The 12,570-nt window shown below is 36.8% G+C and overlaps 1 protein-coding gene across 2 annotated transcripts; it reads right to left on the bottom strand.

Moving 5' to 3' along the window:
• On the bottom strand, positions 1–5,935 carry rpp25l (ribonuclease P/MRP 25 subunit-like). 2 transcript variants are annotated; one of them, XM_044359004.1, is made up of 3 exons: positions 5,803–5,935; positions 3,674–3,732; positions 1–2,104 (listed from the first exon to the last, which is right to left on the bottom strand). In XM_044359004.1, the coding sequence occupies exon 3, from the start codon at positions 2,102–2,104 to the stop codon at positions 1,442–1,444; it is 663 nt and encodes a 220-aa protein (XP_044214939.1). In that variant the 5' UTR covers positions 3,674–3,732; positions 5,803–5,935; the 3' UTR covers positions 1–1,441. The 2 variants fall into 2 exon arrangements, with proteins under 2 accessions (XP_044214939.1, XP_044214938.1); XM_044359003.1 differs by lacking the exon at positions 3,674–3,732 and having other exon boundaries at positions 5,803–5,934.
• Between the last annotated feature and the right edge of the window lie 6,635 nt (positions 5,936–12,570).

The raw sequence follows: 12,570 nt of genomic DNA, 5'->3' as shown, positions 1-12,570 counted from the left end.
CAATTTAACTAAATTCGGAGAAACAAATAAAACCTCTTTAATTATTTTTCACTCATTTGCAAAACACATTTTCAGAACTCAGATTTCAGACACACAAAACCTTCAACAGATGAAAAAAAGGTCAGAGATTTACCAAAAAATCATGTCAGGATTCCTCAAAACACTTAATTAAAAACATAATGTTAAAATAAAAAAAGCTGTTGGTGATAAACTTTAGAAAAACAAATTACTGAACAGAAAGCTGCAGATTATCATCTTAATATAATATAATATAATATAATATAATATAATAAGAACACATTGGTGGTGCTTCATGTTCACTCACACACTCACACACACACACACACACACACACAACAGCAGCAACAGTTTTAGGAGACAGAATACATCACAGTCAACTTGTTCATATAAATTAGATAATCTGTGTTTCTGTAACAGAGAATATGGGTTGAATATGAATGATTCACCTCATCATTCTGTGCATCAAGTAAGCAGATTACTGTGGGCTTTCTGCAGTAATCTGATAACTAAAGCATCATGTAAACCTTGTTTCTGTGACCAGGATAAAGGGTCAGAGAAACCTGATTTCATGTAACTGGATATATGAACATCTTCAGACGGGAAAAGTACCACTGTAACTGCAGACAATCTTTAAAATTAACATAACTTTAATGTCAGATTGAAGTAACTAAAATTGAAAGTTATACAAAGGAGGTGACGAAACCATCTCACTTGTTCTCCCCTTTGCTGGCTTGTTCCAGAGCTTTTGACCACATCACACAGTCTTCATTAGCACATTGTTCTCACTTTCAGTCACTTTAAAAAAGGATGTAGGACCCACGTTTAACAGTTCATTAGTAACCATGGAAACACCAGCCGATGAACACCGTGTGTTAAAAGCTGCAGAACAAGCGAGTAAGTGGACCTAGAGTTAAGATTGTTTAGTCAACTGGAGCTGCATCAATTAGTTGATCAACAGACGATTAATCTATCAAGTATTTGATCAATAATTTTGAGTCATTTTTTTAAGTCAATAAACTTTGTGTTGTGAATAAAACAAGACATTTGATGACATCATCTTTGAGAAACACTGATCCACATTTTTCATCATTTTCTGACATTTTTTATGTCATTTTTATGTAATTGACTCATCTAGAAGATAAGAGTTAGTTGCAGCAATGTTGTCAAATCACACAAAGTCGCCTCTGCACGCTCAAATAACTCTATTTCAATAATAATAATAATAATAATAATAATAATAACTGATGACAATCAGTAAAAATGTAACTTCAACAGAAGAGCGTTGAGCTGACTGTGATGGATTCTCTCTCTGCAGGTTGAAACTAATTTTGTGTGAAAGTCTTTGAATCTGCCAACTTGTCACTTCGTTCTGCTTTAAAGCGCTTCAGTCTTTGTGTCCATGCAGCGTGTAAAACCTAAATCAGCTCTGTCCTTTAATCGGCTCTCTGGAGCGTCCAGTCTGACGGCCGGGTCCCTTTCCTCTGCTGCTGCTGCCGCTGCTGCCTCCTCCTCTCTTCCTCCTGTGTCCTGCTCTCTGTCCAGTGAAGCCTCCACCCTCCTCTCTGCTGACAGACTGAGCCCACAGGGCGTCGTAGCGGCCGGGCGCCTGGTATCCGGGCTGGCTGCAGTCCAGCGGCTCCCTGGAGAGGAGTATCCAGATGGCGGGCAGGTTCCTGCTGACCGTCAGGCTGTCGAGGCCAGCGGCGGGCTCCAGCGGCTCCCACACCTCCTCCACAGTGTTGTACAACAGCCTGGTGAGCTGGTGGAGCCCCTTCACACGCCGCTTCACAATCTCCGCACACGTGATGGCTTTGGACACGCCCTTACCGCTCGCTGTGAAGACGACATGGCGGCAGAGCGGCCGGCCCGGCGCTTCCTGTTGCCCCTCTTCAGCCACGCCTCCCCCCTCCTCCTCTCCCGCCGCTGCTCGGGGCTTGGCCTCCATGCGGCTCAGGGCGTAGCGCAGCAGGTTGCGGATCTTGCTGCCATCTTTGACGCGGACCTCAGGTGTGTCGGCGGGGAGGCCGGGGAACGGACAGACGGACGGCTGCTCCACCGTCCGAGCTTTACTGTAGTTCTCCATCTGCAGATGGACAGACAGACAGATGTTACTGATGCTGAGAACAGTCACAATATTCATCACATCTTTTCTTATATTAAAATTGGAGCTGCAACGATTAATCGATTAGTTGATCAACTGGGAAAAAAAGCCAAACATTTGACGGTTCAGCTTCTAAAAAAATGGAAGAATCTTCAACTTCTTCTTCTGGAACATTACAGTAAATTAAATATTTGGGGGTTTTTAAACTGTTGCTCAGAGGAAACAAGACGTCACCTTCAGCTCTTTACAGATGAATCCTCACTGTTTCTTATTCGCAGCTTTATCAGAATCACAAAGACAAATGTACACAAATCTCCATGAAATAATCATAACTAACCTGTTTTTGACTGTTATGCACTACATGAGACCAAACTCTTCATATCCGTTAAACAACTTAGTTTATTCATTAATTAGTTAATGTTTAAAAAGGAGTTTTATGAATCTTTAACACTTAATAATCTAACAACTATTTTCATTATCAATTAATCTGTCGTCCTTTATAAAATCTCTTTAACCAGAAACTGAGATATTAATTTTTTTTTATTATTATTGACAAAGCAAATAGATGCATTTACTTTTTATTTTATTTTCATTATTCTATTTTATTATTAAAGGTTTTAAAATTCATTACTGTTTTCTTTTCCTCTGTTAGTGTGTTAATATTTTTATGGCCACTCATGTAGACAGCTGCATTTTCAAAGTTTCAGTTGTTAAAAGCAAAACAGAAACTGTTAAAACAAACATTTAAATTTATGAATGTCACTCTTAATTATTGCAGTTTCGGAACTTTATAGATTATTTTTTAATGGGGCTTCAACTGACGATTATTTTCGTTATTGAATATTGTCTTAACTCTTGTTATTTTCTTGTGTTATATGTTTTTAATGCTGTGAGATTCACTGTGAATAAAAAGTACAATACAGATTAAATGCATTATTGTTAGGTACATAAAATGTCAGAAAATGGTGAAAAATGTGGATCAGTGTTTTCCAAAGACCAAGACGACGTCCTCAAACATGATATTCAGTTTACTGTCAGAGAGACTAAAGAAACCAGAAAATATTCACATTTAAGAAGCTGGAATCAGAGAATTTGGACATTTTTTCTTAAAAAATTATGTCAAATGATTAATCAATCATCAAAATAGTTAATCAGATTGTGTCTTTGTGATATGAATCAATGATGATATTGAATTACTGTCCAGCAGCAGCTCCATAGTCAGCATCATAACATTATAAAATCAATACTTTGGGATTATTTAGCTGCTGATCACTTTGGGCTCTTTGATAAATATTTACATTGTTTAAACAAAAAACAAAAAACATAAATCCATTAGGAAGTGTTTCAATACTCTAGAAAACCAAATGCTTCATACCAACAACCCTCCAACTGCTGAGGTCTTGAGGATTTTAGTGATTATAAGTCAGAAAAGTACAACACAAAATGTTTAATTGATGTATCCACACTATTATTCAGTAGGTAAAGATGATCAATACTGAAAACTATGTCTTGCTTAAATGAATCAAACGTATTTAAACTGTTGACACATATCACAAGGTGGCGCCAAATCACTAAGAAATCCTTCCACTGTAGACGTCTGCATGCAGATCCTGAATGACAACGTTAGACGGGATAAAAGCTGATATTTACCAGTAATGGAAGGCAACTAAGTACATTAACTCAACTACTGCACTTAATTTTGAGGTTCTTGTACTTTACTTGAGTATTTCCATGTGATGCTACTTTCTACATCTCAGAGGGAAATATTGTACTTTCTACTCCACTACATTTATTTGACAGCTTTAGTTACTTTTCAGATGAAGATTTGACACAATGGATAATATAACAAGCTTTTAAAATACAACACATTGTTAAAGATGAAACCAGTGGTTTCCAACCTTTTTGTCTTTTGACGTCTTACAAAAAGCAGTGTGTAGTCGGGGTCACATTTCACATGTCTATGAGTTGTTAACAGCTCCACCAAATAGTGATTTTTCCCTCTAAACTTCTCACATGCTTTCATTTCAATAAATGTTCAAATGATCCAATATTTCAGCAAAAATCAAAGATTAGAGAAAAAGTCCAAAAACTGAAAACAGATTTGTGTATCAGAACTTTGTTTTTTCTTCTTTCCTCTCCCATTAATCATCTCACCACCCCTCAGATTTATCTGCTGACCCTTTGGAGGGGCCCGACCCCTAGGTTGGGAACCACTGGACTAAACTAGCTAACTGTATATAAAGTAGTGTAAACTAGCTCCACCTCCAGCAGCTACAACAGTAACATGCTGCTCTAACACTGATGCTTCACTATTAATAATCTAATGATGTCATATATAATAATATATCAGTCAGAGGGACCAAACCACTACTTTTACTGCAATACTTTAACTACATCAAGCTCATAATACTTATGTACTTTTACTGCAATACTTTAACTACATCAAGCTCATAATACTTATGTACTTTTACTGCAATACTTTAACTACATCAAGCTCATAATACTTATGTACTTTTACTGTAGCAGGATTTTACATGCAGGACATTTACTTGTTATGGAGTATTTTTACATTAGTGGAGTGGAGGTATAAAGTAGCATAAAATAGACATTTCCAAAGAGTACAGTACTTGAGTGAAAGTAAAAGTACTTTCCAACACTGCTTAGGAAGGACTTCATGCAAACTTAGTGATGGATTTCCAGACAGCAGGTGCAACCTAATCCTGAGGTTGAATATAGTCAAACTAAAATATAATTAATTTATTAGGCTTTTAGCAGCTTACTGAGGTAAAAGATCTGAACACTTCTTTCATCACTGTTGTTGAGAAATACAACAGTAACTTCACTTTCAGAGCTCAGTTCAGTATTAACAGTGTTGCTGTGCTGCCTAACAGGATTATGCTTTATTGTCACTGCATATTAAAACACAGCGAAACTTAGTTTTGCAGCAATCCACTCCAACAATCACACCAAACTGCCTTAACAATTCACTACAATACCACTTAAAATGTTTCTTACAGGCCAGACATTCAACATGAAGGAATATAAAAAAAAATCTGTATCTTCCAGACAATTTGGTTTATAAATAATTACATTCCACGGTGAAGAAATACGTATTTTAGTGATTTTCTTACTTCTGCCATCATGGTGACACGTTTAATTGAAGGCTGAGTTAGCAGCATGCAAGCTAACGAACTCATTGTATAGTTTAGCTAAAAACCAACAGTGTTCGGGGTCCTGGATGAATGCCGAATTGAGGAAGACACTGAAATAATTCAAGACATTATTTAGACATGTTGTACTCTGAGTGCAGTTTCACATCTGGCAACGAAAAGTTTAAATGTAGTAAGTTTTTAACGGAGATCGGCGCGGTGGCTTTTCGACGCCTAACAGACGTTTCACGGTAACGTTGAGGGTGAAAGTAAACTTCATAGAATCAATTAACTAAATTAACAGATGCATCGTATATCTCAGATAATATTGTACAAACTGACAGAAAACGAAACCGACTGGGTTATTAGCTGTTAGCGAAATGCGGCTAAACTACAGTCTAACAGCTTTAACTTAACTAATTTTTTAAGGGAAGTGCACTGAATGCAAAAACAGACGCGTCATAATAAAACGCGTCTTCTATGTGATAATTTCATTTTAAAAGTATTTAAATTCTGGGTTTATGCTCTCACCATAAGGGTTTTCTCCGGCTACAGGACTCTCCTCATGTTTACTTCATAGATGTATGAAGATAAGAAGTGTCGTAAACTGCCGTGCTGTTTTTCCTTCTTCTTCTTCTTCTTCGTCCTCCTCTTCTTCTTCTTCTTCTTCTTCTTCTTCTTCTTCTTCCTGTTGAGTATTACGGCTGTTTGCAAACAACGTTATGGCTCATTACTGCCACCAACTGGAATAGAGGGTAGATCGGGATTCCAACTATGCAATCATTAATTAAATTATATTCTCTCTATCATGTTCTCTCTCCTAAGATATTGAAACAAAAACAGATAACACTTTACTCCAGAACTTCTTTGTAAAAGATCACCTAAATCAAAGCATAACTTTATTTCTTTAAGGTTCAGTATTACTTCCCTTCTCTCAGCCTCATATTTTAGACAGTAAAACATAACGTGTTCTAAAGTTTCTTCTTGATCACAAAATTCACACCTTCCTGCATGTTTTTCTATTTTAAATAATTCACTGTTTAATCCTGTATAACCACATGTAGCCTGGATATTGTTGTTTCCTCTCTCCAGGTTCTCACCATGCTTCTCATCATACCTGCTTTCCTTTGAATTTCAGCCACCTTCAGCTAGTTCATCTCCTTTAATTCCTGTATGTGCTGGAATCCATACACATGTCTTACTTAGTCCCATCATTTGAATTCTTTAGTGTTTGCTGCATCTCTGTTAAAACATTTGGTCGGCGGTCTGAATGTTTGTGCTTCAAGCTGGTTAATGACGAGCTGGAATCAGAGCATATTATTGCTCTCAAAGGTCTCACATCTTCAACCCACTGTAATGCGAACAAACTTGCCAGCATGTCTCCAGTATACAGTATACAATGATTCACTGATTCGTTTGTGAATTTTAATGTTGAAATCTGGAACTATGAATGAAATACCAACTTTGTTAGCTGAGTTTTTTGGAGCATCTGTATAAATTTGAACATAACTTAAGTAGTTATTTTCTATATAGGTTTTTATTGTCTGTGGAGGTAAAATAAACTCCTTATCCTTGTTCTTGTTGCCAATCAATGTGAGATCTACAACAGGGTCAGGAAGTATCCACAGATGCATTATTGATGTCTTACCTTTGGACTAATGTTTATGTCAGTTATTTCAAGTTCTTTTGCTTTCTGCTCTATTGTCCATCTAAAACATTTTGTTTCTTCCCTCTCCTTTTCCAAACAGGGTTTTAGTGCATCTTGTGTTGGATGATCTTCATAATGTCCTTTTAAATTAACCCAGTAGTTTAAAGACAGCTGCATTCTTCTTAATTCCACTTGTAATGCTGATTTTGGGGTTGTTCTACTGGCACCTGAACATAGTCTTAAAGCCTGATATTGAACATTGTCCAACTTTTTGAGAGATGTGTTTGCTGCAGATCCAAACTCCACACACCCATAATCTTATACTGATTTTATAATTCATATGTACTGTAAATGGTTTTCAATGCTGTTCTCTCTGCCCCCCATTCACTTCCTACCAGACATCTAATTACATTTAATGCTTTCTTATACGTGTAGTTTCTTCACAATAAATTTCAAATTCCTTCCTCTCTTCCAAATTGCCCCATCACCTACAAAAAGAGAAAATCTCATCCCATTCTCCAAACTCAAAAAAACATCATTTATCATAATAGAAAATAAATAGGACTCACTAGTCTCAACAACAAAATGTCCTGATCAACACTTCTCTATTCTTACTTGAATCGATCTTCCCTATAAAAAGTCCTTGAGCCACCTATAGATCAGGCCTTTAATCCCTAATTTACTTAGTTTAATTAATAATCCTTCCTTCCAGATGGAGCCAGAAGGAAAGATTATTAATCCAGACAGACCATCCGGCTCAGATAATACTCACACAAGATCAAGGAAGACAATACACTATTTTATCAAATAATTGAATTTGTTGCATATATGGAGACATGGAAAACCAAATGCAGTAGAATATTCCTGTTATCCCAGCACATATAAAACTTATTCACGTATAGACTATTTTTTAGTTGCAGCTTTACTTGTTTCCAAAATTGACGAATGTCAATATAGCAGTATAGTTTTATCTGACCGTGCGGATATACTAAACTCATGAATGATCCTTCAATGTGTCGCTTTCAACCAAGATGGCTTATGAACCCCACATTCATAGATTTTTTAGATTGACTTATATTTTGAATGTAATACTTTCCAACCATCTGCAAGCACAAGATGGGAGGCATTCAAGGCCTTTATTAGGGGTCAAAGAATTAGTTTTACTAGCTCAAAGAAAAAGAGTGCACAACTTGAAGACATTAAATGAAAAAATAAAAAAACTTGAAACAGATCTCTACCAAAACAAGCCTGGCTCTATAGCTGCACATGCAAAACTACTCCTACTTAGATCACAGTATAATGAACTGTCAGCTAACAAAGTAGCCGCCAGTTTATTGAGACTCAAACAGTCCTACTATGACCGGGGGAAAATCTGGAAAACAACAACGGACAGAAAGGTCTATTAACTGCATTGATGCTCCAAACTATAGTGGACCCTGAAGAGATTATCAAGGCCTTCAAGGCCTTCTATGGGATATTGTACAGCTCTGAGCACTCTTCCAGCCTGGATTTACAGACACAATTCCTAAAGAACCTCAATATTCCTAGAATTTCTGGAGTGGATAATAGAACATTAGATGTAGAATTAACAAAACTAGGAATTGCAAGAGCGATTGGCTATATGCAGGCTGGAAAAGCAGCGAGTCCAGATGGCATCTCTATAGACATATATATACAAAATTTCAGTCCAAATTACTTACACCCCTCTTAGAGATGTTTCAGGAATCCTTCAGGAATGGTCTTCTTCCTACATCCATGAGAGGTGCATTTGTGTTTAAGTGTGTTGGGTGCAAATTCCTGTAATTCCTGCAGCGTCGGAGTGAGTGGCAGTAGGTCAGGAATGGATCAGGTCGCTTTGCTATGCCTCTTGTTGCTTTGGCTTATTTTTGAGCAACAGAGGGTAAAACAAAAATAGTGTGAATTATTGTTTGATTTGACATAGTACACTGGTGACAAGAGAACTGTTACCATTAGTTAAGAATAATTAGGTTAGTTATTTTTACTCTTTCAGGAAATCATAATAGTATAATCTGAGAGCAAGCATAAAAACAACCAAAGTTAAATTCTGGTAATAGTAGTTCAGAGAAAGTCAATAATTGCAGCTTGTGGAACCTAAAGACTGTTTGCTGATTCTGGCTCCTGCTGCTGCAGCTGTTCTGGGTAAAAGAGGATGTGTCATGTGATCAGCTCTTTACTGTCAGCAGCAAAAAATGTGGTTGAGGGGTACTTTTCCTCTTTAAAACAAACACTCTAAGTGCTCTAAGTGTTGCTGTGGTGACAATAAAATAAAAACAGCTCCAAAATCAAGGTTATGTACAATTTCTACATGTTTTTAAAAACATATTTCTCCACTCTGCCTCTGCTTATATTATCATAGCCTGTAACTACAAAATCTAATGCTGGTTTAAGCCAAGTTTCTTGAATAAATATCATTTCTGGTTAACTCCTGAGTCCTCTAATAAATCCTTAACTTCATGACCATTTGCCATGAAACTCCTTGCGTGCCATTGAGGGATAATCATCAGGGCTTTTATCCAAAGACCCCCAGTTTCCTATCTGCCTCAAAACTTTTGTTGCTTAGTTCCCAGGAAAGATCTTTCATAGCCAAAAATTTTCAGCTCCCTTCACAATTATATCAGTTTTCTATTTTATCTTGATTATCTTGTTTTATCTTTTGAATACGCAAGCAATGACCAAAATTAGCTTGAGCTTTGAGCTTTCTTCCTTTCCCTTTTGTCCTTGCACTTTTATTTCTTCACTGCTTTAGTTTAACTTATGTTGTTAACTGTTTCCACTTGTTGAATTTCCACTGCTCTTTTGTTGACTTCACATCCCCAATATGTCACATGGTGCTGGCCACCGCAAATGCAACATTTAGTCTGCACATCATCTCCACAGTCCTGAATGTATGTTCTCCACATTTGCCACTCCTGTGCAAACCATTGCTTTATGCCCAAACCTCAGGAACATAAGGCCTGACTGAGAAACTCATACAGCCTATCTTTATTTTATCTCCTCAGCATTTTGCCTTCAAGTCTCAAGTCAAGTGGAGTCTAACAGCATGCAGACAGTTCTCGTTTTAGTTTGTTCATATTATCTATAATTATCTCAACGGTTCATTTTCGGGACAAACAGGACAGGATTGGGGATTTGGGACAACTGCTCGTAATCAGGGACTGTCCCGAATGGTCACCCTAGCTACAGTGGAGCCTGTGGTGAAAGCACGTGTTAACAATGTTTTTGTAATTACTCTCACTGCCAGAAGGAGGAGACAAAAGTCCTGCACTCCAGCTTTAAGAAAGTTTTTTGATAGCCAAAATTAGCATCACAATTAACGTGAATTACAGTTGCTAGTGCTAGCGCTTTGGTTAGCTCAACCCTCTCGTCCAAAAATGGTCACTTCTGGTTCCAAAACCAAGATGGCAACATCAAAAAATACATGGATGTATTGTAGGAGTGGATACGGCACCAACACTCAGCCTTGTAGCCAGTTTTTCCCGGTGGTCATTCTCGGCATTGCAGTGAAAAATCCTCCCGCAGCCCAAAAAGCATCTTCCCATAGACCACCACTGTAAAAGAGACGTATGTAAAACTGCTGACAGGACGCCTCTAACTTCAAACAAGGTCAATTATGAAGTTTATCATGAAGTTTTGATCCATGGAGGTTTTGTATTTGTAAGGCTTTCCTCAAGCAGAGAAAAGCGATTTTAAAATCTGTGACATCATCACAATGTAAAGTCTATGGGCCGAGCAGATAAACACTACTGCATATATTCAGTGGGCTGCAAAACACCGGAAGTAAACCCAGAAGCTAGAAACGTTTTTTGCCGTATGTGCCAGGCAAACTATTCTTACTGGACTAAATAGGCACCATCTTCAGTCCGGTATCCAGCTCTTATGATACATCCATGCCAAAATGCCAAAATTGAGGCTTGAAAACTGTGACATCACAATGGCTATGTCCATTACTTTTATACAGTTTATGTGTCTGACAGTAACAACACTGGCTATGTGCCAGTGTGCAAAAGGTCATCGTTTTCTACCTTTTCAGCCTACAACCTACACTAAATATTGAGTTTAATGTTATCGATGTAACCTCCCCCCCAAAAAAGTACAATAAATAGGCATAAATATAGCAATTAGAAAACAAACTGTTGATTTCATATTAATGACAAGTTTTTAGTGAGGTTAAAAATTGTTGACAGTCCCTTTCATTTGAACTTGACCCTTCCTTGATTAACAGAAAATGAATTTGAATTTTTTTCTTTCTAAAATGCCAAAAGTTTTCTGGTTGCAGCTTGTCTAATGTGAAGATTTTGTCATATATGATTGTAAACTGAATATATTTTTGGTCTGTACAAAACAGAACAAAACATCTGAAGAAGATTAACTGATGATGAAGATAAAATTGAAATATGACTTAAAGTAAATTATTTCAATGATCACTTAATTAAATACATGTAAGTTTGTATATATTTGAATTTTATAAATACTGTGAATGTAAATATTTTACCTGAAATTTGTAAAATATATTAAATAGTGTTAGTATAGTGTAAACGTTCAAAATGCTACACTATGTTCACCAGGTAGTTTCCAGCTGAGACTGAACCAGACAGGTAAGGAGAAACAGAGAGTCTGCTTTCATTTGACCCATTTTATTAAAAAATACATTGATTACAGCATGGCATCAAGTCACATAACACTTATTAACATCTTTTCTTCAGAATTTCCTCAGAACTGGAAGCTGGCCTGTGGCCAGGGTCAGATTCAGTTGAATTATTTTCTACAGAAATCATCCAGAAGATTTCTAAAACAGAATTCTTCCCAACATAATGTCCTCCCACTGTCTCAGACACTCACTCTGCCAGAGCACTAACACCTGTTTTAGCTTTTAAACCAGAGTACATTTGAACTTGGAAGAAGTTTATTGGACATTTACAGTTATTTAGAATTTTAGAGGGCACAAACCGTGTACTACAGACAGAATGCACTTGTTTTAAAGCCAATTTTACTGTGATCAAAAGTGGAGCTGCAGTGATTTGTCAATAAATTGATTACTCTATCAACAGAAAATTAACCATTTTCATAATTGATGACTCATCATTTCTCAAGCAAAAATGCAAAATATTACATTTTTTATACCAAAGTTTATCATTAAACTTTGGTATAAAAATTGATAAATCAAACGTTGACCTTCAAATGCTACCAACTGTAACCGTTTACTCAACATGTATGCAAAAATTCTCAAAGTGTAATTAAATGTTGTGAGACAGTAGTGGTCTGATGAATACAAGGAGAAACCTCTGGGAACCTTTTAAAAACTACTTGCAAAGATTTGAGAAAAATCCCCCAAACTGAAAACACATTTGTTAGCAAAACTTTGTTTTTTCTTCTTTCCACTCCCATCAATCATCTCATGACCTCTCAGTAGCCCTTTTTATTTATTTATATTTTTTAATCCTTTTAGAGCCAGAAACAGCTCTGATGGCCAGATTTCCTCTAAAATATGTTTCACGTCAAAATCAACTCTGATTCATTGACAGCAATTTAAAAAATTAATTAGAGGTTATCTATCTCTTCTGTAAACTGTGGTGAGAGGAGGACGAAGAGGAGGAGGAGGCTGGCTTCTACTCTTTCTCCTCCTCCTCCCC

This window comes from Thunnus albacares, chromosome 8 (genome assembly GCF_914725855.1).
Source record: "Thunnus albacares chromosome 8, fThuAlb1.1, whole genome shotgun sequence".
Classification (NCBI taxonomy): Eukaryota; Metazoa; Chordata; class Actinopteri; order Scombriformes; family Scombridae; genus Thunnus; species Thunnus albacares.
The sequence above is the reverse complement of the archived record's forward strand: the minus strand, read 5'-3'. Positions and strand labels throughout refer to the sequence as shown.